Source organism: Rattus norvegicus, chromosome 18 (genome assembly GCF_036323735.1).
Source record: "Rattus norvegicus strain BN/NHsdMcwi chromosome 18, GRCr8, whole genome shotgun sequence".
In the NCBI taxonomy this organism is placed as follows: domain Eukaryota; kingdom Metazoa; phylum Chordata; class Mammalia; order Rodentia; family Muridae; genus Rattus; species Rattus norvegicus.
The window spans coordinates 75,978,944-76,005,926 of record NC_086036.1 but is presented as its reverse complement, the minus strand read 5'-3'; the positions used below and the strand labels follow the sequence as shown (position 1 = coordinate 76,005,926).

The following is a 26,983-nucleotide window of genomic DNA, read 5'->3' as shown; positions in this document are numbered from 1 at the left end:
AGAAGGAGGATGGCGTCTCAGAGGGCACGGGGTCTCTGAGAAGCAGATAGGCTCTCAGCGTGAAGTCAAACAGCTCCCTTAAGGATGGTGCGGAACTGAATGCACGGCTGTGTTCTTCCCTCCTCCTCGCCTGACCTGTGCTGAGTAAACACTGTTTTCTTCATAGACTTCCCAATGGTCTATGGGAACCGTCCTGTGCTAGACAGATGTCGTCAGACACTTCTTAGCACGATCCTGACACGAGTCCATCCTTGTCTGCCAGACACTGTACCTCTGGCAGGCCATGGCATGACACTGAAAAAGCCACAGTTGGGGTACCTTTGTCAGGTTCCTAGGCCCTGCCATCCAGATGGATAGGTGTCATGTTCCTCAGTCCCTGGTCCTGTGTAAGCTCTGCGGCTCCTGATGGGCTACGGCCTCCTCACAAGGTTTCTGCTTCCCTCCCTGGCCCCATCGAAACAAATCTCCTCAGACAAGAGTCAGAGGCCCAGTGTGTCTAAGCAGCGTGACTTCCCCCTCGCTGTCAGAGCTCGACAGCCCCAGTGAGTGCCGTGGGAACCTCCACAGGGACACCTCCTACCTCATGCCCTCCGTGGAGCGGTGACGATAGTTCCGATACAGCTGCGGCACACCCAGCATGGCTTCCGTCAGCACTGCCAGGAAGCCCAACGTCTCCACAAACAGAGCCGAGTCGATGGACAGGTAGGTGATGTAGCCGGCCACACCTGTGAAGGCCAGAACACACTGCACATAGTCTGCGAAGCTGCTCCAATGCCAGAAATGATGAGGGTCGAAGTCTAGAGGGAGAGGGAGAGAGAGGCACCTCAGTTGGGCAAGCAAATTATACTTCATGGGGGGGGGGGGATACCGACAAGGCATGAGCAGGTCCAGTCGGCAAAGTCTTTGTGAGGAGGGATGAATGGACTCAGCTAAGGTTAGCGAGGTGAGGAAGTGCAGAGGAGACAGGACCAGGGCGAGGCCAGTGGGGGGGGGGGGGGGACTGAGTGGGTCGAAGTCAGTGTGGGGGATGTGGATGATTCAGTTCAGTGAGGAAGAGATGGGAACGAGCCAGTCAGTGTGGAGGAGACCCAGCAAGCAGGCAGAGGTCAGTGTGGGCAGATGAGATCCCAACAGAAGCAATTCCAGGGACCCTTGGTACCAACATTAAGTCGTTCGGCTTAATTCGAATAGTTCTAGAGAGGAAGACATAAACCACGCCTCTGGAATCTGACACCTGCCTGCGTTTACAGGGACAGCTCTGCCCTCTGTGACTCTGGTTAACTACGTGTCTCCATTCACTTGGGTTAATGAACCTCCTGGGACTGATCTAATGGTTAATGATCCGTTCTACGAGTCTTGACTGTTTTTAGCCCATGAGGGAGACCTGGTCAGCACACAGTACTACTGCTAAATACTTGGTCACCAGCGCGATAGCCCAGGCTGCCTGAGGACGGATTCTGTGGAATTATTCACAAGCACTGACGTGAATGAATTAAATGACACTTCAGCAGATGAATACTCCCGGGACTGTGGAAGCTGCAGGGAAGCTTCTGGAGAGAAGGGAAGCTGAACGAGAGGATGCAACATGGCTATGCCTGACTGGGCTCTTAGACCACAAATCCAAGACAGGGAATTCCAGCAGGTGTAGGTGAGCAGGGCCAAGAGATGCCCGAGATGCTAAACTCTTCCAAGTATGGCTGCTTTTAGGGGGAGGTTGGAGGCTGGGAAAGAAAAAGTCCCCCCAACACACATTCCACTGCTCTCCCAATGAGCTACACCCCAGCCCACTGAACACCTTCTGTAGTGAGGAAAACAGCTAACACATCGCTGGTCTGGTATCCCCATTCGCAATGAAAAATGGATGGACTTTAACATGCACATCACAGTAGATCTGCAGCCCTGGGGTCTTCAGAGGCTCGACCTGCCCTGTATCAGCACTCCTGCCTCCGAGCTATGGATCTGAGTGAGCAGGCTGCCCTCTCCCTCTGCTCCAGAAGAGATCGGGACACGCTGGTACAGCACACATTAAAGTGTGTGTGTGTGTGTGTGTGTGTGTGTACACGCACACACACACACGCATACACACGCATGCACACTCGGGTTGGGGAGGGGGATTGAACTTCCAGTTACTCAGACAACACACACACACACACACACACACACACACACACACACACACACACACACAAAGGCCATTCCTAATACCACCCAAGGGTTTTAGTTTTCTGAGGAAGCTATTTTTGTTTCTCGGGATTAGGACAAAAAGGGGAAACCCCAAGAGAACAGAGACCAGGTTACCTGCATCAATGGCATTTTATTGTGTCACACACTATGTAGACCGGCAGGGTGTTGCCCCATGCCCACTCCACTTACTGGGCTCAGAGACACAAAGGAGCCACCCTGTCAGAGATTACAAGTCTCATTAAAGCTTGGACCCAGGACAAACTCCAACAAAGAGCTGCCGTCCTGAGTCTGGGTCTCTGGGGTCCCCCATCCCCAGCCTCAGGAGCAGGCATGTGGCCCAAAGGCCTAAATGTGTTATCAATACATCACTGAAGTTTGACTCAGGGCTAACTACAGGGCTAAAGCCATGTGAGAGGAAAAGGAGCTGTCACCTTCACCCAGGGACCATGCTTAGTTTTATGTCCACTGTCTGTTCTAGAGCCTTCTTGATGCCTGTCTAGCCTGTGTTCACTCACAGTTCCAGTGTTCCTGATCATGGCCTAAGGAACTGGCCCTTCAGACGAGAAGCCCAATCCCAGGAGGAGCCTTCTTTGGGGGAGCAGGGCAGGCAGAGCTGGCCTGCACGACAGGGGCCCAGGCACTGACTCTATGTTCCAACACCGTCAGGGAGTGCTAATCCAACCCTCAGAGACAAACAGATTCCCAACAGAGAGCAGGAAAGAGGTCATCAGCCCAATGTAACATCTCCCATGTGGTGTGTGGTGACTGGGACCTGGAGGTCAGAGGTAGCCCTTCAAGCAGCAGGTAGCAAGGGTCAGAGGGAGGACAAGCATGGCCCCCAGGATACCTGGTACCTGAGAGGCAGTGAGAAGATATGGAGAGATAATGGGGAAGACACAGTGCCCCAAGTTTCCTCCTGAAGGCAGAAAAGTAAAGAGCTCTCTGCAGGATGCTTACATATTAATACCTAAGACGAACACATCTGAAAACCCCAATGTTCTTCTGAATCTATGACCTACAACAGAATGGACAACCAATACATCAATAGGCAAAAGGAATAGACAGAAAGTGGGGGGGGGGCCCAGAAGAAAACCCAGCATCCTCAAGTGTTAAGGTCAAGTCCTCCAGGACCCCCTGAGGGCAGAGTAGCCCTAACTCGGTGAGAAGGAAAAGACACTGGGTCCATCACAGCACTGAGAACGGAAAGAAACCAAGTCCGGGTCAGGGTTTTGTGTTTGTTTTTGTTTCCCTTAACTGCCCATCTCTGGGGCACGGTGGGTACCACACCTTGAGGCCCCAGTTACCTGGGGCAGCTTTATTAACCTGTGGTGTAATCTGTGTTCCTCCAGCAGCCCACCAGCACCCTCATGTGGCTGGTCTGTGCCAATGCAGGCCAAGCCTTTCTACTCCCTTAGAAGCAGGGGAACAAGACTGGGTTCTCTCAGCTCCTGGCCTAGAGTTTAGGCCAATGACAACCAACCACTGAAAAGGCAGCAGGAGCCCCAGAGCCAGCGAGGAACAAGGTACAGGGTTCTCTACCTTGGAAGTGACTCCTCAGAAATGACAGCTCTGTTCGAGGCTGGCGGGTCAGGTCCTGCCAGGACCAGCACTAGGACTCACCTCAGAGAAGATGGGCAGGAAGGGGCAGCTGACGCTCTGCACTAACAGGAAGTAGGGGCTCAAGAGACTGAGCTGACAGAGCTGGTGAGCTAGGAAAGGACAGACCACCCCAATGACAGCGCGGCAGGCACGTAGCGCCTCACAGCTCCACCTCACAAGTGAGACCACGGAATACTTCTCCCCAGCTCCCCAAGATGCTCGGCATTACCACAGGAGAGCTACAGCCACAGCCTCCAAGCTCCAGAAAGGTTTCTTGTGGCTGTTCCACGTGCCCTTGTGGCAGAGAAGCAAGTCTGGACCGTGGACTGGGAATGACAGAAACCCAGCTGGCTACCCAGAATGAATCCTTCGGCCCATGAAACTGGGAGAACCGAGAGGAGTTCACATCAGACATGGCTCACGCTGACCACTCTTTCCCTGAGCACCTCTGAGCAAGGCCACATAGAGAGGCCACAAAGAGCATCAAACCATGGCCTGCAGCCATCAGACCGCTGGGGCAGCAATCCAGAACAGCTCTCACCATCCCGGGGGACACTAGCATCAAGGAAGATCTCCTCAAACCAATCAGAAGAAATGGGAAACACAGTACCCTGACCCTAGTGGGGCGAGTAAAGGACAGAGTAGGGCTCTGCACAGGAAAAGAATCTGTCTCAGCAGCACAAGGGCAGAGCCACTCCCGAGCCCCTTGCCCACGAGTGTCCCATAGACACACTCATTCCCAAGCCCGAAGGCCCTTCTTGGACAGCTATGACAGAGGAGCTTCTTCCTCTGTCTCCCAGGGTCCCACCAGCATGGAACTCGGCGCATGCTGGACACAAACCATTGGGAACTCCACACTGCTCTGTGTGGCTCAACCGCTGGCTTCACTCTGCCCCGAGGGTCCCAGGCTAGCCTCTAACCCCCAGCCTGACCAGACTACTGGTCAGAAAACCAACTGAGTCCAAGCCTCCCAGGTCAGGAGCAGGAGTGCACCCCAGCACATGTTTACCGAAGTCAAGAGCAGACCACGGTGCTCCTGGAAATGACTATAAAGTGCCCTGCAACTTACTTGGGCTCTTTGACTGGAGGATGCTGAGGCCTGAGGCAGCGCCATTCTGGGTAGTGATAGAAAATATACTCAACCTCAAATAGCTCAAGAAAATAATCATTGTGGTCCAAAGTTAACTTGGTGATGATGTCTATATGAAAAATTAACACTGTGTGAGAGAACAGACAAAAAGATCTAATCCTGGCCACCCTGGTTCTGATTCATGCACAGCCTTTCTTCCTGCACCAATGCTCACTGGAACTTACCAGGTAGAACCCCAAGTCCCAGGAAACCTGCACAAGCCTCCGGGGCATGGCAGTTCCTCTAGAGAGATGACAGGAGCCACATGGCCCACGCAGCACCAGCTTTCACTCTGCCTGAAGGTCAGCTACTTCAACAGACTAACAGCCAAGACCTCCTGCGACAGCTGAAATGACCTTCCAAACTGGTGGTCCCTACTCACCCCAGCACTGCCCTCACCCACAATAGACAAGGGCGGCTCCACCAGACGATGGCTCGGAGACACAAAGTCAATGTTCTGGGAATCTAGCCCACCCAGGAAGCTGGGGGGCAGTGCTGGTCCTATTCCCCTCTCCCAGCTTCCAGACAGGGCCACCTGGAAAACTGACTGGGAGCACCCACTGCTTGGCCAAAACAAACAAGCAACCACCAAGGCCAGTATCCTGTTCAGATCTGAAGTTACACAGATAAGGCTGCCATGGTACTGCTGCTAATGATGGTTCCACATCACTGGGGCAGCTACTCCGAGAGCCAGAGAAGCCAGGGTGAGTAGTGCTTGTTACGAATGGGTTATCATTGCCGTTGACTCTCTGTCTTTCATTTCAGGAGTCCTTTCTAACTCTATCCTACCAACATCCCAGCAAAGGATTCGAACACTCAACTCCAAGTTTCTCCATCAATGGCATTGACAGACATGCGGTCAGCCTGGCCTGAAACACTTTTCCTTAGCAGGGTTCCCTTCGATGGAGAGATGAGCCAGGAGAGAGGGGGGGTACAGTGGCCCACACTCGTCATGTCACCCTGCAGAGCACTCTTCAGTGTCACCATTCAGTAGCTGATAGGATAGCAGCCTCTGTTCTGACGAGTTCCATCCAAGTCCATGACAGCACAACTCAGAATGATCAGAAAGGGCCCAGCGCAAGGCTCTGGCCCTGAGAGCACCAGAATAAACGGTTTTACCATCCAACATGGTACCTTCACTTGAAAGAGGTTCTAAGGTACCTGCTTTCCCAGGAGTCTTCTGAACACTGTGCTCCGCTCCTACAGTAAGCCACCATGGAACACTCCGTCCCAAGTTTATTCCTCAATGCCACTGACAGAGAACAACACTGGAGCATGTGGCCAGCCTTTATGAAATGTCCTCCCTAATTCTAGCCCCAGGGGTTCAAGTGAAATAGGACAGTCAGGAGAGCACTGAAGAAAAGCGTCAGGAGCTCTTGGGAAACCATAGCAGAAATCTCACAGGGGGGGAGGGGGGCTATGCTCCCAGCATGGGTAAGGAATGAGCGCTGGTCTACCTCTCAGTCAGCCCTTCACCTGCTGAGCTCCTCTGCTCTGGGGTCCACCCCAGCCAGCCCACTCAGGACAAGGCTGAGAATCCTAGGTGACACTATGGCACCTTATACAGGAGAGAGACTCCACAACAGGCTGAGAAGGCTGAGGAGGGCAGAGGTCACCTTCTGCAGCCTGTCCTCAGAGCAAGTTGTTGCCACCAGCTCAGAGCAGCATCTGAGGTTCTGTCCTCTGGACAGGGGTAGGAACAGGGAGTTCAAAGCCCTCCCCTAAGAGACAGATGCTCAGAAGAGAGCATAGGCAAGCTTGGGCTCAAGAATCCTAGCAAAAGAACGAAGACGTGGGTCCTGGAGAAAGTTGGTCAGGTAGGGCTGGGCACCTATGATTTTTACACTTGGGAAACTGAGACAGGAAGATAGTAGATACCAGGCTAGCCTGGGCTACATAACCAGACCCTGTTTTGAAGGAAAGGGGAAGCGACAAGAAAGAAGCCGCAGCTAGTGGCTCCCTGGCCAGCTGAAGAGAAGGAAGGAGGCAGCTAAGAGCTATCTTGAAAGCAGCGCCACTTTTAGACTGGCTTTAATGACCCCCAGGCTAGCTGCTGGTATAGCATCAGCCAGAGCACTATACCAACGGAGCCAGCTCCCCGGGCTAGCTGCTGGTGTAGCATCAGCCAGAGCACTGTACCAACAGAGCCAGCTCCCCAGGCTAGTTGCTGGTGTAGCATCAGCCAGAGCACTGTACCAATGGAGCCAACTCCCCAGGCTAGCTGCTGGTGTAGCATCAGCCAGAGTACTGTACCAACGGAGCCAGCATTGCAGGCAAGGGAGGTCAGTGTGGTGCCAGTGAGGGCAGAACACTTCAGAGCTCGAAGTAGACAGAAGCACAGCAGCCAGTACCATCAGGCCCTACAAGAGGGTGGGCAGACTGCCCCATTCAACCGAACCAGGATACCAGCAAATAAGACACCCTTTCCCGGGTATGAGATTAGTGCCTCGGCTGTCACAATATTAATTTTCAATGTCCAGTATGCAGACAAACAGGGAAATGTAGCCTTTACACGGAGGGCGTAACAACAACAAAAAGCAAGAAACTATTTGTGAAGAAACACAAAAGAAAACGAAAGTTCAAAATAACATTGTAAATGTACGGTGAGAACTGAAGGAATCCAAAGAATATATAAAAGAACCAACAGAGGTAGAAGACATCACCTCACCCGGTAGAAGAACGTTTCTCAAGGGAGATCAATCACTGAGAACCAGGAGAACCTGGAGCCGGCTGCAGGCAGTGTCTGAAGTAAGAGTCATGCTGGAGCTCAACAAGAGACCTGAGCCAATGGAAGGGTCAGCAAACCTTAGACACTTCCATGGAATTATGCTGCCCAAAGAAGGAAAAGCAACAGTGCCTCAGAGAACCATACAGCACCACAGGCACGGTGAGCATCCTAGAGTGGAGGAGAGGAAGGAACAGCAAAGGACTCAGAGATCACGACCACAGGTCCCAAACACGAGTACGGATGAATGTCAGAGACAAAGAAGCCATCTTAGAAGCAGCAGTAGAACAATGATGTCCCTCACAGGGGACCCCCACTGACTTCTCATCGGACACAATGGAGTTTAGAAGGCAGAGGGATGGCATTCAAAGTGCTGAGAGGAAAAACAACTGTCAGTCAGGAGGCAGCTCCTAAGAAAGCGTTCTACACAAGGAGAAAACAAAATCCCCAGATAAACAACAAGTGGGGAAACTGTAGCTTTCCACGTGAAAATCAAGTGACAGCAGAGGTCATATGAAGGCACTTAAGAAGAATGAAGTATACAGAAAGGAAAGTATATACACTGCTCGGAAAACATACCAGGAGCTGGGCATGGTGGTTACCCCCTGTCACTCTAGCCCTGAGGGTGGGTGGGATTCTGAGGACGGCCTGGACCGCATTGGCAAAAAAAAAAAAAAAAAAAAAAAAAAAAAATTCCCTGTGCTTGTGCGTGCGCAAGTATGCGCGAGTGCGCGTGCACACACACACACACACACACACAAACACACACACACACACACCTACCTTTCTTAACTGGCTTACAAAGGAACTACAGAAAAACAATGTTATTGTGCTTTCGGGGTCTTTTAACGTGCCTACCATCATCCAGCCACCAAGACAACACAGTAGGAGAGTAAGGGCAGCCGAAACTCAGAAAGAAGGTTGACACAGTAACTTCTCCTAGTATCATCTTCTCTAGGAGTAAAATCTACACAGAGTAACAAGTCAAAGACACATGGTTAGACTTGTAGCACCCATAAATGCATACATAGTCCTCACACCACCAGAAGAGGGAGGGAGGAATTCCACAAGGATTTCTGTGTCTCACCAAAACGAAGTTAGTACAAAGTTAAAAGACTCTGATAAGTTAAAATCTGTATTATTTAAGCCTTAGAAAAACTAAGAAAAATAGCACTATATAGTTAAAATTCACTAAGGGAATTAAGACATCTCAGTATTAAAATATTCGCTTAATATTAAACACTGTAGAAGAGTGGGTACACACAAACAGCAAAAAGAACGACAAACAGATCAAAAATAGCAAATGTTAGTCAGAGAATGGGGCAGAGGTTGTACTGATCTTAGTACATTGATGTATCCGCTCTTCTGAGTGCAATGGCGCCCCGGTAAGGATCAGTGGTCAGTATGTAGGAGTTGGTTCTTTCCTTCCAACTCATGGGTTCCGAGGATCAAACTCGGGTCCAATAGCAAGCACCTAATCTCAGCTTAACCATCTCACAGGTCCTGTGGCTTTTTATTTTGTTTTGAGACAAGATCTTGCAATGTAGCCCAGGGTAGCTATCTGCCTGCTGTTTGGAGCATAACCACAGGGATCCACACAGGCTTTGCTAGCACTAGAGTAAGCTGCAAGCACAGCTGTGGGGTAGGCCAGCACTCAGCACTTTGAGAGGCTGAGGGAAAGGGTCAAGCCTTCTAGGCCAGCTTTGAGGTACAGAGTCAGTTCGAGGCCTAAGCAACATAGTGAACCCAGTCTCAAGAGAAAAAGTGAAAAGAAAGCTGGGGAGGTAACTTGGTGGTAGTGTGTCCCATGCATGAGGCCCTGGGTTCGATACTGGGCAGGAGGGGGCCTTCAAACAACAAAATATGTCATAGGAGGCATTTTGTAACGACAAAAGGGCCAGTCTCTAACAACTACGGACCCACCTAACAACTGCTCTGAAATCAAGAGAGCGACACCTGACAGAAATGAAAGAATTAACAAATATGTGGAAGCTTCTGCCAGCTTTCAAAATGGATAGAACTGGGCGGTGGAAACAGGGAGTTAAAAGAAGACCACAGCATTACTGTAAACCTGGACCCAACAGACACCCACCTCCCCTCAACAGGAAGACGCCTACAGCAGCAAGGACGGGCTCCTGGAGAGACCCCTCAGGAGAGGTCCCAGAACAAGCTTCACCTCAGAGTATCTGAATGGAAGTACTCTCTCCAGTCACTGGAGATTCTGTCAGAAGCCGACACAGAGATCTGAGGGCTTCCCAAAATGAAGCCCATCTATTCTTCAACTGTGAGCAGGTCAAAGAAATTTCGAAGAAAATGAGAAAGCACTTTAAGACAGAGAAAAAACTCAGTGGACCAAAACACACAGGAGGTCGGTCAACCCTTGCAGAGTGGATTCACGGCTGTGAGCACAGATGTTTCAAAGTGTGGTAGGAAAAAAAAAAAAACCAAAGTCAATTCTCCTCCACTCAAAGGACCCAGAAGAAAGTGCAAACTAAAGCAAAAGCAGGCAGAAGACAAAACAAATAATCAAAAGAGAGGGAGTTAAAGGGGAATTCAGCAAACTAGACAAAAAAAAATATCAACAAAACCAGAAGCTGGTTCATGGAAGAGATCAGCCAAACTGACAAAGCCCTAAGGAGAGAAGCAAAGGACAGAGACAGGGCTAAAATCACCAGAATAAAGAGTAAAAGGACCAGTACCAGGGACCAGTAAAAGGACTACAAAAGAACACTAAGAAAAATGAGACTGGAGACGTTTGTTGGGATGAATCTGAAACCAAGCCACAGTACAGAAGAACCCCAGATGGGTGAAGGAAGTGACAGAGAAAGTACTCAGGTTCAGGACAAGGTGGAGCGGACACTGTTAGAGCAGAAGCCCAGGCGAAGCCAGCCGCACAAGGAAATCAACCCAAATTTTAAAGAGGAATCGGTGGCGACCCTTCACGGACACTTAGGAACTTACTTCACTGCCCGGTGTATTCAGAGTAATACCTAGGCTATTCTAAAAGCAAAGCCATCAGGAGAAAAGGACTTCAGACCAGAACTTTCCGTGAGTACAGACATTAAAAGTCCTCAGCATACATAAGATCAGCAAACGGCGCCCAGCAGTTAAGAGGTAACCGGACACCATAATCAAACAGAACTTAGCTTAACACACAAATGTCGACCCCGTGAAAACAGAACAAATGGTGGAAGTCCCTCGGTCACGTTTAGAGACACGGTACAGTGTCTAGAACTCGAAGTCCACAGACAGCACCATGCCTAGAACTCACACAGTCCACAGACAACACAGAGCTGAGCCAGGGCCAGGGCCATTCATGACCGCAAAGCAAAGCCCTGTCAGCTCACAGGAGCTTTAAAGGCAAGTGCAAAACCCAGAAGTCCTCAGTAAAGCCAAGAACAGAACACACATGCCTTGTCTAGTCTCTGTCCAGTCAGGGTATTGGGAAGACTGGGAGGAAGAAGCAAACGGCTGTGCCTTGCGGGTGATGTGACCTTTCTGGTGGACAATCTCTAGATGGCTAGAAGTATGGGAGCCGGTGCTATAGCCGACAGAGTTCAGTCAGGCTGCAGCAGAGGTCACACCGGCAAAGCCAGTGTTCCTTCCACAGAACAGCAGTGAACACTCCAGGAGGGGATAAGGGTTAGCAGCAAGTCCACTGGCACACCATCGACAGGAAGTAGCTTGGGATAAGCTCAAAGCTTGCCATCTTGAATTTTCCACACCCATTTCTTCTTCCCTTTGGTTCACCCCTCCCCGGAAATCAGCCGGTTCTACATAGTCCAGGCCGAGAGCAGCGGGCTGTGGGCTAAGTGTGTCCAGGCCATGCGTGGCGAAGCGACTCGGGAGGTCACAGGTAAGTACGGATGCACGTGTCGACAGAGGGACAGGTTGCAGGGTGAAATGGAGCCAGGGTCTCAGTAGTACATACCCAGGTAGGGCCGCCTGGGGGGCACTCTGAGTTCTTCATCCTTACTGTCTGTCGCTACATTTAAAGAGAGAGAAAACAGAAAGAAAGGAGACAAAAACAGACTGGTTTTAACACTGGGAAGTGGGTGTTTCCTAGGGTTGTTGCACTTCTTAAAACAAACAAACAAACAACAAACGACAACATCAAAACAACATCAGAGCAGGGAGGAAGATTTTTGTTACTTTGCATTCAAAAATCCACTTTCTGAACTGTTCTACCCTCTTCTAATAATATCCTGGGACAGTAAACAGAAGTACAGGGGGGGAGGAGGCCGGGGAAAGGAGGAGGGGTGGGGGGAGGTGGGGGAGGGGAGAAACCCCACCAAAATTTAAGCCTGGATGTTCTCATTTCTTCTCTACAGTCAAGGGACATTAATAACCGCTTTAGGACAGGCCCCAATTCTCATGTCCCTAGAAGCTCAGGCAGCCTGGGGTTGAGAACAGTTAATCCGGAGCTGAAATGTTCTCTCAGGCTGCACGGCACAATAGTTCCAGAGTTCACACAGTAACAGGACAGCCAGAGGACAGCCAGTCTAACGGTGAAATGTGACGGGCGTGTTGCAGAGACACCATGATGAAGACACTCAGCCTGCCCGGGCAGTCAGACATCTCACCTGGCACAGGCAGAACATCAGAAACCATCAACAGGTTATACTTTAACTTCCCAGCTAGCCTGCACTGGGTCAACAGCCCAAAGCACTCCAGGGCGCCTCGGGTCAGCTGGCAGACTCTCCCTTTCTGGGGTTTAAATTGGGGAAGCAGATCTGAGGTCCTAGGCTGCTTCCCTACCAGCATTCTGTGGAAGTGAGCAACTCAGAGCTAACAGTAGAGGATCTCTTTCAGTGAGGTGCTGCTGAAGGGGAATGGGGACCTGTCACTGAATCTGTGGTTTGCAGGCCATAGGCACCACGCCTCCTGGTGCCTGCCCCTGTCTCTTTGAAAGATCCAGATCCACGAAGAGAGAGAGAGAGAGAGAGAGAGAGAGAGAACATGCTAGAACGTTTAGATACAAAATGTGGGTGGAGCAAAGGCCTAATGGTGATCCCGGGTGGAGTTGTGCACGACCTCATGCCACTAGGCACTGGAAGCTCCTATGGTCTTCTGTCTCCATGGTCAGCTTGGCGTTGAAAACTGCTGTGTATTGGGCAGACAGACAGGAGAAAGGACGCTGAAGAGAGCATGAGACATTTGCAAACCATCACACATCTGTACAGATTTGTTCCATTCTCTCCAGGCACCGGGGGTCTGGATGTAGCCCCAGTAATGGCTGGAGGCTCTGCATCAGGAAGTGTAACTCCGGCCCTACTTGTAACTAGTGTCAACCTGTGTCAAGTATATCTTGAGAAATTGTGTTGTTTCGGGGGGAGGGGTCTTGTGTGTTTCTCTCTCTCATCCCCTCCGAGATCCTCAGATGGCTATGTGACTTCTAAGGCCAGATTGCGAGAAAAACACGGCTCAGGTTGTTTTCTCCCTACCTCAGATTTAGGGCAACCTGAAGGCGATGCCCAGTTAGGCTCATGCAGGAATTGTGAAGAAGCTGATCCAGGTGTGCCCTGTTTCCCAAGGCTTGGGGAAGGCAGAGCTGCATAGGACCAGCCAAGTTGGCACCGGCATGACAGGCTGTGGACAAAGACTGCGGGTGGGATGGATGGAGAGGGCAGCTCAGGAGACAGAACTGAGGTGAGCCCAGCTTAGAACTGAGGTGAGATGCAGCCTGACACACAAATTCCTGAGGTGATGGGCAGCACACAGCAAAGCCTTTGCAAACTCAAGTCTCACACAACACCCGGTAACAATTTACCCTGTAACAATTTACCCTGTAACAATTTACCCTGTAACAATTTACCCTGTAACAATTAACCTTATAACAATTAACCTTATAACAATTTACTTTGTAACAATTTACTTTGTAACAATTTACCTTGTAAAGTTTACAGTTCAATGGTTCTTACACACTCCCAGATGGGCAACCACTATGACTACCAGTTTAGAACATTTTCATCACAATGAAAGAAACCTTTACCTGTAAGCAGATACTTCCCATCTACCCCTAGAAAGTCTCAATCTGGAGCTCTAGGACACTTAAGAGTTGACACACATCTCAGATAAATTCAACCTGATTCTGAGGCACAGTTCTGTCAAAGAACTACTAAGAGAAATTTAAAATGAAAAAAATACACTATAAAGCAAAACTTAAATTAAAAAAAAAAGTAAATTAGAAACAAAATTACTCAAATGAACACACCTAGCAGAAGCCAGTTGGTGGAGCGTCTGGGAAAAGGCACTGTGCTCATGGGGACTTCCGGGCTCTTCTCTGCCAGAACGAGGCTTAAGATCACTCAACCCTGAGTGTAATCCTCCATGCTACTCACTGTTCTAGCAATCGCATTGCTGGCATCGCTATTCTCGCTTATGAAAGCAGCGTGGGTGATGGCACACATCCCATAATACTTTGGGTTCCTGAGAAACTTGGCTGGGACACAGGTGGTGGAAGAGCACAGCCATGTTGGAAGCTCAGCTGCTCTCGACACAAAGGCTCAGCAGACAGAGTATGTACAGAAACGAGGGGCTCCATGGCCAAAAAAAAGACACGCCCCCCTCGACACACTGAAAAAAGCCAGATGACACCTGAACTGGCTGGTTTTGTGTGTCGACTTGACACAAGCTGGAGTTATCACAGAGGAAGGACCGTCCCTTGAGGAACTGCCTCCATGAGATCCAGCTGTAAGGCATTTTCTCAATTAGTGATCAAGGGGGAGGGCCCAGCCCATTGTGGGCGGTGCCGGAATGGCACCTGGGCTGGTAGTCCTAGGTTCTATAAGAGAGCAAGCTGAGCAAGCCAGGGGACGCAAGCCAGTAAGTAACATCCCTCCATGGCCTCTGCATCAGCTCCTGCTTCCTGACCTGCTTGAGTTCCAGTCCTGATTTCCTTTGGTGATGAACAACAATGTGAAAGTGTAAGCTGAATAAACCCTTTCCTCCCCAACTTGCTTCTTGGCCATGATGTTTGTATAGGAATAGAAACCCTGACTAAGACAACAGCCATAACCTGTGCCAGTGATATCTGAACACTAGAGTCCCACTAAGACACGAGCCGCTGTAGTCCAGAGCAGGAGTCCTGAGATCCAAAGTCCTAGTGCGTCCAGCCGAGGGCTCCTACTGAACGAGCGGACACCAACAGGCATAAAACAGGCAGCCAGGTGGGACACATCGTGCCACCAACCCCGTCTGAATGTATATGTCAACTTTGTAAAGTCACCACTGCAGCTTCTAGGAAGTCAGCTGCACACTGATGGAGAGACTTTCATTGCTTCCACACCCCAAACCCCTGCTAACTCAGCGAGTGGACATGGAGCCTCTGCCCAGAGGTGCTCTAGCAAACACAGTCACAAACACTGTGCAGTCCTCAATGATAAAGGGTCTCTTTTGGTGCCTACAACCCTGACATCTGTGTCCTGAAAGCCCAGAGACACCTCCTGAGGGGGGGGGCAATCAACCTCTAGATCCAGTTACTTTTAAAATTCTTTCCCTGGGCAAAAAGGACAGAGAGGCGTCAGTTGTTATGGTTGCCTACGGAAGTATCTACCTCAGAGCCTCCTGGAGGCCTTCGGGAGTCTCCACTTCTGGCCTGCTGACACTGCAGAGTGCTGGAGGTCCACATGGAGTTGGACATCGACAGATAAACCATAGTTCACAGTGCACAATGCAGGGAGAAAAGGGGCTGAGGAGGGGTTCTAAATCAAAAGTAATCAATGTTAAAATGGAGAGAAGTGCGAACACATCAGTCTGACTCCTGAGTAACACAGGCCACCAGCCCTCACAGAACACCCTGATTCAAGGGAACCAAGTGGCCAAAAGTCAGAACGAGCCACCAGAAACTTCCGTACAAACTCAGCGTTTGGCTACATGGAATTGTGCACTCGTGTGGATGGCACGGGTATTCTAGCTGTTTCCTGCGTGACCTCCTGGAGCAGTGGCTCTCAACCTTCCTAACGCTGAGAAGCTTCAATACAGCTCCTCATGCCAAGGTGACCCTCCCATCAAAAAGTTACCTTCATTGTTACTTCGTAACTGTAATCTTGCTACTGTTATAAATCGTAATGTAACTATATGTGTTTTCCCATGGTCTTAGGCAACTCCTGTGGAAGGGTCCTTTGACCCCTCCCCGGGGTGGGGGAAGGTCACAAGCCACAGGCTCAGAACTGCTGTTCTTAGAGATACATTTGAGTCATTTATAAATACAGTGATGTCTGGGGTTGGCCTTAAAACATGCTGGACTGAGCTGGGAAGCCACTTCATTGTAGCGGATCTGTCTAGCACCAACAGCCATGGGTCCCAATCCTAGTGGGGATAGGGGGTCAGGATATAGGCTCAGATGAGAGGTCAGGGTGGGTTTCCCGGTGTGGGCTCAATCACAAATGGGCTTCCTTAGACTTTCTCCCAACTTGATAAATGTTAGTGATTTTACATACTAAAATATGAAACCGAAAACTAACACACACCCAGCAACCCACAGGACACACCCACTACCCACGGGTCCCAGGAGCACAGAGCACATGCCTGGTAGGAAGAGACTTCACACTGTCCCATGGGACCACCCTTGCTCCCTGCCTCCCCCAGATTCAGTACTTAGAGCCCTCATTCTAATGAGCAGAGGGAGGCTGGAAAAAAAGTCTCATGGAATGTGTGGAATTTTTAAGTTTGATTCTACTTTTGGAAATTACACAGATTTTGTGATAAGCCACTGAGAGTAAATGAAGAAACTTGGAAAGTGTACCAAAATGTTCATGTTCAAATTAGTCACGGGGTCAGTTTTATTTTATTTCCCTCCATTTTCCTCAAAGTCTACTGTGAGTCTACACAGTGCATGTGCTTTATAGCAGGACAACTAACTGATCTTGTATTTTGTGTTTGACCTCTCTCTCCTCTCTCCTCTCTCTCCCTCCCCCCCTCTCTCCTTTCTCTTTCCTTTCCTTTCTCTCTCTCTCTTTCCTTCCCTCCTCCCCCCCCTCTAATCTTAACTGGCAAACTGAATGAGTTACCACTAAAATTAAAAGTATACTATTAAGAAAACTGGAAACATTTTAAGCTTATTTTTTTTAATGGGAACCCTAAGTTAGAACTATTTTACAATGTCCTCATCCGGGTATAACAGCACATGTCTTTCTTGGGAGGCAGAGACAGGAGGATCTCTGTGAGTTCAAGGCCAGCCCAGTCTACACGGTTGAGTTCCAAAGCAGCCAGAACTACATAGAGAGATTCTGTCTCAAACTAAAAATATCTTCATAAGGCTGGGGAGATAGCCCAGTGGGTACAAGCATTGGCTGTGCAAACATGAGGGCCTGCATTCCCCAGCTCACACAGGAAGATGCCGTGGCTATGCCAGCAAAGCTGAAAACTGAGCTCTAGGTTCACTGGGAAACCCTGCCTTGAGGCATTGAGGCTGAGTGCAACAGGGGACACCTGCCCTGCCTTCTTTTATGTCAACTTGACACAAGCTGGAGTCGTCTGAAAGGAGGGAACCTCAATTGAGAAAAATGCCTCCATAAGATCTGGCTGTAAGACATTTTCTTTTTTAAAGATTGACTGATTGATTGATTGATTATAAGTACATTGTAGCGGTCTTCAGATACCAGAAGAGGGCATCAGATCTCATTACAGATGGTTGTGAGCCACCATGTGGTTGCTGGGATTTGAACTCAGGACCTCTGGAAGAGCAGTTAGTGCTCTTAACCACTGAGCCATCTCTCCAGTCCATAAGACATTCTCTTAGTTGGTGATGGATTGGGAAGAGGATCCAGCCCATTGTGTAGGTGGTACCATCCCTGGGCTGGTGGTCTTGGGTCCTGTAAGAAAGCAGGTTTAGCAAGCCATGGGGAGCAAGGCAGTAAGCAACAACGTTCCATGGCCTCCTCATCAGCTCCTACCTCCAGGTTGCTGCCCTGCTTAAATTCCTGTCCTGACTTCCCTTGATAGTAAACTGTGGGCTCAAACTCACATTGTCTAGTTTGACAGTAAGGGCCTTACTATTAGCTGTTCATAAATTACCTTCACCATCATAAATGATCTGAATTGTGCCTCATGAGACTCATGGTGCTACCAGTCTGTATTTATTCTTGGGGTGGTGCACACAGGTTTGTTAGAAGTCACTAACATTCTGTGTACAAAGTAGTTGCTGGGAAGAAAGTGAGGTATCTCCTGGGCCCCAGGACCTCAGCAGCTGCAGGACTGGGTGTCTGTGGGCTGGCACCGGAGTGCATTTCTGTTTTGTTTTGTTTTGTTTTTCCACACACACCACCCTTGTCAGCCTTCTGACAGATGGCAGGAAATGGACCCACACATTTCATTAACGCTAATTCTCAGGAATACACTAAGATCGGTGTCTTAAACAAAGCAAACCCTGTAAATATGAACTGGACTCAAAACCGAAAGAACTAAAGATGTAAATATCAAGAATTCTTGGCAGTGTATGGTAGCACATGCCTTCAGTTCCAGCGTTTGGGTGGCAGAGGCAAAAGGATCTCTGTGAGTTCTAGGCTAGCCTGGTCTACAGGATGAGTTCTAAGACATCCAAGAACCTGTCTAAAAACAACAACAACAACAACAGCAAAAATAAATAATTCTCCAACAAGCACCACTGGCCCATGATAGGTGGAGAGGTAAAAGGCCAAATGACTCTTGGAGCCAGGGGTGGGTCCTGCGATACCCCTTGAAATTAAATTAGCCACAAAGGGACCAAGAATAATGTCCTTCCTCAAGATCACCAATCTTTTTTTTCTTTTCTTTTCTTTTTTTCGGAGCTGGGGACCGAACCCAGGGCCTTGCGCTTGCTGGGCAAGCGCTCTACCACTGAGCTAAATCCCCAACCCCAAGATCACCAATCTTAATCACATCTGCAGAGGCCCTTTCTAAAGGGGACATTGCTGGGGTCACTACTATGCCCTTAAGGAGCCCCTGATAAAAATTCATATCCCTGTCCTAACCCTGCAAACTGTTGGTTCAGTATTTTAGCTCAACCCTAGTGACAATAACTAGTGCCTTGGAGATTTTACATAGAACAACACTGCACAAGAGAACAGTTGGGCCTCCACTACCCACGCACTCTCTGGTCTGGACCATGTTGCCATACGGCACTCAGATATGGTCTCACAGTTCCCTGAGCTCACCATCACCTGAGCTGAAGGAACAAGTACAATGTGGTTCTGAATAAATGAACACCATTCTCTAAGGCTGCTGCCCTGTGTGCAAACCCTCTCTGTACCTGACAGCTGACATGGGCCACAATCAGAACCAACACACATGGCAATGGAAATCACAAACCTGTTCTCATATTCACAGCACAGAAGCAGCGCAAACCTATGGGGAGCCTCTGGAATCCCATGCATGACCGTCTCCTTAGCCTTTGGGTATCTCAGTGTGTGAGTGCATGAGGGGCCCGCTCATGGGTATCTCAGTGTGTGAGCGCGTGAGGGGCCCGCCGCCATTCTGCGGTCAGGATGGCGTCCTGTTCCCAGTGCAGGCTGAGGCTCAGAGGGGCTCAGGGCTTGCTGTGTGAAAGCTCGGAGCCTAGAGAAGGACAGACTGTGCTTCTAGGAAGCAAGCCCACAGCACCATAGAGGTAGAGCCATAAAGCCTCAGCTCCTCTACCATATCCTGTCCTCGCAGGATTCTCAGTATGACCCGCAACAGCACTGGGGTCGTTTGGGTTCACGCCGGGAGGACGGGGACACTCAGGGGAGATTCGGGATGGTGATGCGAATGGGAAGAAAGGATGAGGACACACCAGAAGATACCCGTGAGCTATCATCCCTACAGGCTTCTCCCCAAAGCCAGGTGTGGCCACTCTCTGTGATGACCGGGATGGTTATCACCCGTTTAACTTAAAACCAGTGAAAACACAAACACAGCAGGATCCTGTTAGCAGGGGAAAAAATAATGATCAAAGATGTAGCAAGACCACTTCCCGAGCAGCCCCCAAACTAAGCACTAAATACTTCTATAAGCAAGATTCAACACGCACGCACGCACGCACGCACGCACGCACAAACTGCACGTGTACGCACCCACGCTTACATCAGACAAATCCAGAGAGAGCTCCACTAGTTTGTTAATGGAAAGATAAAAGAAAGGCTTTTGCTGAGTGTGGACGTGTGTGCCTACTTAGAGCCAAGGAGGCTGATGGAGAAGGACTGGGCGTTTAAAGGACAGCATGAGTTACAGAGAGAGAATTAGGGTCAAAGGAAAAAGAAAGAAGAGAAGGAAGAGGATTAGGTGGAGGTGGGATTTAACTCTCCTGCAAGCCGGCCAGCCTATCCTGACCACAGAGTACCAATCAGCAATTCTGTGAAGGAGAGGCCAAAGGCAGAAGGGTTTAGTGTTTTCTGACGTGTCCGGGGGGTCAAGGATGGGACAGATGCTGCCCGGGGTCCTCAGCCCACAGAACATGTAGACCGGGGTGTGTCACACCTTACGTGGGTGACTGCGCGTGTGAAGTGTGGCTAAAGGGCACACTGACGGGGCACACAGCAATGACTCTGCCCTCTCTGGTCCCTGTGATGACATGCAGTCAGGATGTGAGCAAGAGAGTCCAGAAGACGAGTTAAAAACCTCACCCGTGCTCCAGGAAAGAAGTGCTTGACTGTTCGAAGCAGAGAAATGTTTAGTCTGTCACGACGTGGGAAAATGCTACTATCCGTTGTAGATAATGGCCATTCGGCGAAATGAAAGCTGCCCAGGCGAACGCCGAAGCGGGGGGGGGGGGGGGGGGCGAGTTGCGAGTTCAGCTTCACGGGAGCCGAGCTTCCCCCGACGGCTAGGCAAGGCTTCCTAGATGACGTCACACCCACCTGCGAAGGAGCGGCGCTTGACGTTCAGCTCGTTGGCCACGCGGACCTCGGTGCACAGCTTCAGCATCAGTAGCATCGTAAGGATCATGACTATGCTTTGCCACAGGAGCGGCGACTCGAAGTGCCTGCCAAACCTAAGGGACGGAAAGGGGGCCCACATCAGGAAGGAAGGAAGCAGACACCAGCCCCGGCCAGGACCTCCAACCTCAACCAACCTCAGCCTCTCCTCAACCGGGGCCTGAGGAGTCCGGGGGAGGGTCCTGTGCGTGCATCACAGACCTGGCACTTGCTTGCCTAGTCTTCCAGGGTGTGTGTGGGACTCAGCTAGGATGGGGACGGGCCAAGGGACCCAGCTCAGACTCGGCAAGGCACCTGGAACCCTAAGCTCACCTGAGACTTTTCCAAGGCCCTTATCTCCCCTCTATGGACTCTGACTCCCCGGTTCAGGGCCACATATTGGTATGAAAGGACCCTATATACCTACCCTCCTGTCAAAGTCTAATCTTAACCAGGCAAGAGACTATTTCCCGTGGAAGATGTGTAACCTGGTGCTAAATTTTTATATATATCCTTCACTAACAAAGGCAGCCAGAGCTAGCCCCACCCAAGATCCTTCCTCCACCCCAGGCCTCCTAGCCCTGGACCACTTACCCTCCCTGGCTACTCCTCCCCCAGCCATTCGCTCTAATGGCTCCCACTAGTGTTGAATATTTCATCAGCTGGGACCAGAAGCTTTAGAGGGCAGAACTGCAATTCAGCAACCAACAAGGTCTATGGATTACACCCTTGGCAGATCGGAACACCACCAGTCTGTAGCACCCAGACAAGCTGACACAGCTCATCTCCAAAGACAGGTCCCAACAGTGCAGCCTGAACCCAGCATGGTTAAGCACAAATGCAGGGTGAATCCAAGACCTTGGTTGGTGGTTAGCACATGAAATTCAAAAGATTCTACACAGCAGCACTACCGCCTGAAAGTTCTCCATGTAAGGAACAGCCCCAGCCTTCTCTCCCATGTCTGTGGCCCCTAACTACACTGGTCTCCTGGGACAGCAGTTATGTCCAGGGCTGAGGAGGAGAGCCAGTAAAACTTGCAGCTCCTGGGCCCCTACACAAGAGGGACACAGAGAGAAATGGTAGCGCTGATTCATTGCCAGCGCCAAGCCTGCTCAGGGACACATTCCGGCGTCCATGTGACAGTAGGAACTTGCTAAAACTCAGTCCACAAATGAAAACCAAGCAGCATTTCACCTGCCACAGTATTTCCTGCACACCCACACTTGGGAGACTGCAGGGGACCATAAGGTCATGGCTGACTTGGACTACATAGCCAAGTTCCAAGCCAGGTCTGCCAATAAAGTTTTAGGGAGAAAAGCATTTCACGGAACTCTTTGTGACAGCAGTTGGTAAAAGACCAGTTGGAAACAGGGAAAGAAACCTCACCTGTGTCTCAAAGAGTGTGTCTGCCAGGCCCGCCCATTCTGTGAGGAAAGGCTGTACCATGCAGAACACACGACCCCTTTAACTAACCTGAAAGCCACCTTCCGTTCCTGAAAGTTATGTCTACAAACAATTCGAGATCAGAGAGAATCCTGACCAGCTTGAGGGCCCTCCCAGAGCTCTGGACATTTTCTAAACAGATGTCCACGGGATATGCTACTGCCCAGAGAAGCAGAGCCAGCAGTAAGGTGTTACACAAGGGAGGGCATGCTGCAGGCGGGGCTCCCCTCTGCAATCAGGGCAAGTCTCAGCTTCCTGTGGAGTGGCAAGCCAAGACTGGAAATTCCAAGCGCACAGGATAATCCTCTGTGTAGGTTTCAAGGCTCAAATGTCCCCTGTGAGTTCATAAGCTCCACACTCAAAGCAGCTGCGTGAGGAAGCTTAGGAAGTGGGAAGACAAAGGAAAGGGTGGCCTCAGCACCCGGTGGAGACAGGAGCTGGCACAGGCAGACAAGCTTCTGTTCCTAGAATATGTCCCTGGATCCTGTAGTTACCTCACTGACCATGAGCCACCACCATCTTGGAACCTCGGTGTTTTCCTGCAAAAGTCTAAGTCACAATCTCGGGGTTCCACGCAGACAGAACCAAGTCCTAAGTTGCTCCGCTAGAAACCATTCTTCCTCTCTGGCTACCTAGCTGACGATTTGCTTACAGAGTTGGGTGCATGGGGAGGGTTAACATGGGAAAGTGTCACCTCAGCAGCACCAGGAAGCTATGAGGCTGAAAGAAGAGCTTCCTGTTACTGGGAAAACGACAGAGGGGAAAAAGTCAAGGCTTAAGTTCCCACAAACCACATCAAAATCAATCCCAGCGAGCTTGACGGTCACAAGAGGGAAGAAGCTAACAGGGTTCCAGAGAGCAGAGCTGAGGATTTCACTGGTTTTATTTAATGGGAAGCCAAAAACAGGACACAAACTTTCAAAAAGCACAACTCTGAAGGACACAAGAGACAAAACAACTAGGAGAGAATGCTGGACATAAATTTTAAAGCTATTTTTTTTCTTTTTTTTGGAGCTGGGGACCGAACCCAGGTCCTTGCGCTTCCTAGGCATAAAGCTATTTTTTTTAAAGCGCCATTTCTTAGCAAAGTTATACCAACAGTCTGCTGTAGTGACAGTTTTGGAATTTTGGTTTCTTTAAAAACACAGACATACTATAAGAATATGTTTTTGTTTTAATCCTAGGTGTGGGATATGGGCCTGCTTCTGATTGCCCACAGCAGCTGACTACGATTTGCCTCATGCATGGTTTTGCCACCAGCAGATCACTTCTGTGATTGTGTGACATTTAGAATTCTGGGACTTTCCGGAGGGTCTATAAATACTAGGGCCCTGAGAATTGAGGCAGGTTGTTGGTTAGTCGCTGTTGGTCACAGTTTGCTAAATTGTCATGCTCAAAGAAGAAGAAGAAATTAGACATCCTTGGGGCAGTCTGCTATTGAGGATATGGTTTCTCTCCTGCTTGAGACTGTAGGTTAGCAGAATTCTTCTGAGGAGAAGTGACAATTGCCACCACACAGCTATGGGTTGTGTGTCCAAGGACTCTCATAGGGATGAAAGTCAGAACTCATAATGGAAAACATACGCAGAAGTGGGGTGCACAAGGTTGACCAAGTCCAGCAACCCGTTCTATGGACAACTTCTCCAAGTCCCGAAGCAATGGGAAAGCTCCTATGAGGAGGGTACACACCTCCACACCTCTACAGCTACACCCTACCGTATCAAAGAAAACTTATCGCCATAGCAGCAGAATGTTACCACCTCTCAGATACAGTGTTTCAAGATCACAGCCAAGACCAGCTGCCAGCACTGGTGGAGACCCAGCGAGCATCTCCATCCTCAGACCTCACCAGGACTGGGTGGAGGATTTTGCTCAAGTAGAACCTGGGCGCCAGTCTTGCCCTTCTTAGATAAAGGCCTGCAAGCATTAGATAAAGGGTCATTTGGCCCCAGCTTCCAACATCAAAACTGCAAAATTCTGTAACTCACATTCCACGGGGAGCAGCCTGCTGAAGGTGAGTTCTGTAACATGGTGAGGATTGTAAGAAATAAGGGTTTCCATTGAGTGTCACAGGCTTCAGAATCCTGTGGAATCAGTCTCTTTCTGCAGGACTGTCCAGCCTCAAAAACACAAACCTCTAATGAGTGCTGAGGTCTGTGTCCCAGTTAGCATGGGGAAACTGCTGAGAATGCTAACTCTACCCTTTTCATAGTTTGGAAGGCTCCCATCTCACCTGCCACAGCCAGGACCTGCTCTCCACACTTGGGGAGGAGTTGTAGAAATGGGGAAGGGATATATGCTCTAGTCATTGCTCCCAGTGAAGCTCCGATACTACGGCCTTTGGCTATGTGAAATCTAAGAGGATACTGAGCTGTGGAATCTCTCGAGGGAAGCCTAGACCGGGGCTGCAGAAAGCACTGTGGAGAAGCACATTAGACCCATGGCATCAGTTTGGAGCAGCAGGATCTCTACATATGGGCAGCCGTGTCCCAGACACTGTCCAGACTTCTGGCTTTCATTCTTTGAAAATCTGGAAAAATACTTTCCAAATGGAAACACTCTGGAGGCCCATAACCCTCAGCTCCTCCCTTCCTCACAGTCTTCTAGAATGCACTGGGAAACTGAGTCTTTGTATAATGCTCTCAGGAGTCCTGGGTGGCATAGGACATTTTTGGGACATGGATTACACTGAAGAGACTATTTGTGGACAAGGCTTGGCATACACAGGAGGCAGCCCAGCCCCCACAGTGGAAAGTATCTGAGGTCTTCTCAGAGTCCCCAGCACAAAGGGCAAGGAGAGCAGTCTTGGTTTCCCTCTCTGCTAGTGCACACAAGGAAAACGGCCCCACTCCTGGCATCTCCAAATCATGTCAGTAGTCCTACTTCAGTATTTGGAAAAAATTTGTTCCTCAATCCTAAAAGTGAATCTCCTGTCTCTACATAAGTTAAACCGTGAGGCTGGGCTACACTGGGCAGCCTGCCTGAAATCAAAGGTCCGTCCTGTGCACCCAGAGCATGGTTATAACGAAGGATCTGCTTCCAGTCAACCTTAGATTTAATTAAAGCCCAGCCAGTCACAGCCCAGCTCACTCCCAGGGGAAAGCAAGAAGATGGAATCTTTGAAATGCAAGTCTCCAACTTAAAAAAAAAAAATGAGACTCAATGACCCTTGCCTCAGAAGTCACCTGACCCAAGGCAAACAGCAAGGTGGCATCATTCAGTGCTGCCAACCTACTCTCCTTCAGAGTCATCTCACTAGCCAACCGCCTAACTGATTCGAGCAAGGATCCACTCCTGAGACAAAGGGGGCCCAGTGCTGGGACAGAACACAACAGGGCAGAGCGAATTCCCTACTCATAAATTCAGGGTGGACACCCTTGACACAGCTCACTAAACGGTACAAAGAGGGTGTGTTTTATTTAATGTAGATTTACGACATTTCTTTCTTTATGTGCATGTGCACATGTGTGGCAGTACATAGGAGGAGGTCGGAGGAAAACCAACAGGAGTTGAAGCGCCTTCACCCACTGAGCCATCCTGCTGACCTATCGATCAAATTGATTTTTAACATGAGTTAGTAAAAACTCAGGCCATTTCCAACAGTAAACAAAAAGTCAGAAGCAAAGAACTGTGACACCAGCTCTCTGGATCCCTTCTCCCTGGCTTCTGCAAGCAGCTAGATACCTTCAAAATTGCATGACTGGCCTTCCAACGTGCACAGAGGACTTCCAATTGGCCCAGAAGGGAAATTACAGACATGTTTTATCTCAGCGTGCAGTGAGGAAACCTTTTTTTAAATTTCCTTTGAAAATTCATCCAACCAGGGTGGCACCAGAGCACTCGGGAGGCAGAGGCAGGAGGATCTCTGAATTTGAAGCCAACCTGGTCTACATAGTGAGCTCCAGGACAGCCAAGGCTACAGAGTAAGACCCAGTCTAGAAACAGTAACAAAACCTTCAAGTATGTATGGTTTCAAAAACTGTTAAAATAAACTTCGACTTCCTAAACGGAATGCAAATGAATAAGAGGAAGTTGGCTCTCAAGAAGAGTTAGAAAAACAGGCTCCATCTGAGTTTACAGGGAAAAGTTCGACTTCCCACCTAAGAAGACACGAGCCAAGTCCAGAAGACACAGGCCTTTGATGCCACCACTCGGGAGGCAAAAGCAGGTGGATCTCTGTGAGTTTGGGCCAGCCTGGTCTACAAAGCAAGTTACAGGACGACTAGGGCTACCTAGAGAAACTTTACGTCGAAACAAACAAACAAAAAAATCGGGGAAAAAAATAGCAGAAGGCTTTTCCCACAAGCAAGCCAGGGGAACCTGCCTGTTACTGACTCCCTTTATTGCTTTCTTAACCTAGCACCCCACTCCACACACTAGAACAAAAAGGCAAGACTCCAGAAACTGTGCCCACAGAGAGGCTCCAGGATGTATCAGACAAAAAAAGACAGTAAACGAACGAATCTGGAGATTATATTTGGCTCTCTGCTCCAGCCTTGCTATCCTTCGTGGAAATGCTGCGTCCTAGTAATTCAGTAAAGGCTCAGACTACTCACCCCCCTTGAAGAATAAGAACCTGCCCTTCCTGAGATCTTTGGGGGAAGGAGGGTAGCTCCACTCTTGAAAACCCTGAGAACAAAGCCAGCAACACTCCCAAGTAGGAAAGTCTGAACTTACCAGAAGAGTATCCGTAAGATATTGGCCACCAATAGCACCAGGCACACGTGGGTGGAAAAACCGTCAGCGTTCTGAGTCCTCCGGATGTCCCTGTACTGGGGTATGTACGGCACCACCCCTCCGAAGACCATGGCCCCAGCGGCCACCCAGGAAACCAGCTGGTGCAACGGGACCAGAAGCCAACCCAAGCCTTCCGCTTCCATCGCCAGCACCGAGGCCGCGCTGCCAGCCAGCGATGTCCACCTGGGCCAACCTCCTTTGGGCTCTCTGAGTCCGCAAGCTGACTGTCACCTCCACATGGCTGCCGCTATCCTGCGCAGTCAGCCACCATCCGGACCTGGAAGGGGGAACAAA

The 26,983-nt window shown here is 49.8% G+C and overlaps 1 protein-coding gene across 6 annotated transcripts in view; it reads right to left on the bottom strand.

Moving 5' to 3' along the window:
• Slc66a2 (solute carrier family 66 member 2) overlaps positions 1-26,983 on the bottom strand; it is a 38,652-nt gene that overhangs the window by 8,725 nt on the left and 2,944 nt on the right. For 3 of the 6 annotated variants that reach the window (XM_006254952.5, XM_006254953.5, XM_017601004.3), the window contains exons 2-5: positions 26,630-26,966; positions 20,453-20,586; positions 11,569-11,622; positions 581-797 (exon numbers count right to left, since the gene is read on the bottom strand). In XM_006254952.5, the coding sequence (XP_006255014.1) occupies positions 581-797; positions 11,569-11,622; positions 20,453-20,586; positions 26,630-26,832 (608 nt within the window). In that variant the 5' untranslated portion in view covers positions 26,833-26,966. The remainder of the gene's footprint in view (positions 1-580; positions 798-11,568; positions 11,623-20,452; positions 20,587-26,629; positions 26,967-26,983) is intronic. The other 3 variants (NM_001398666.1, XM_063277484.1, NM_001398665.1) reach the window with 1 other exon arrangement.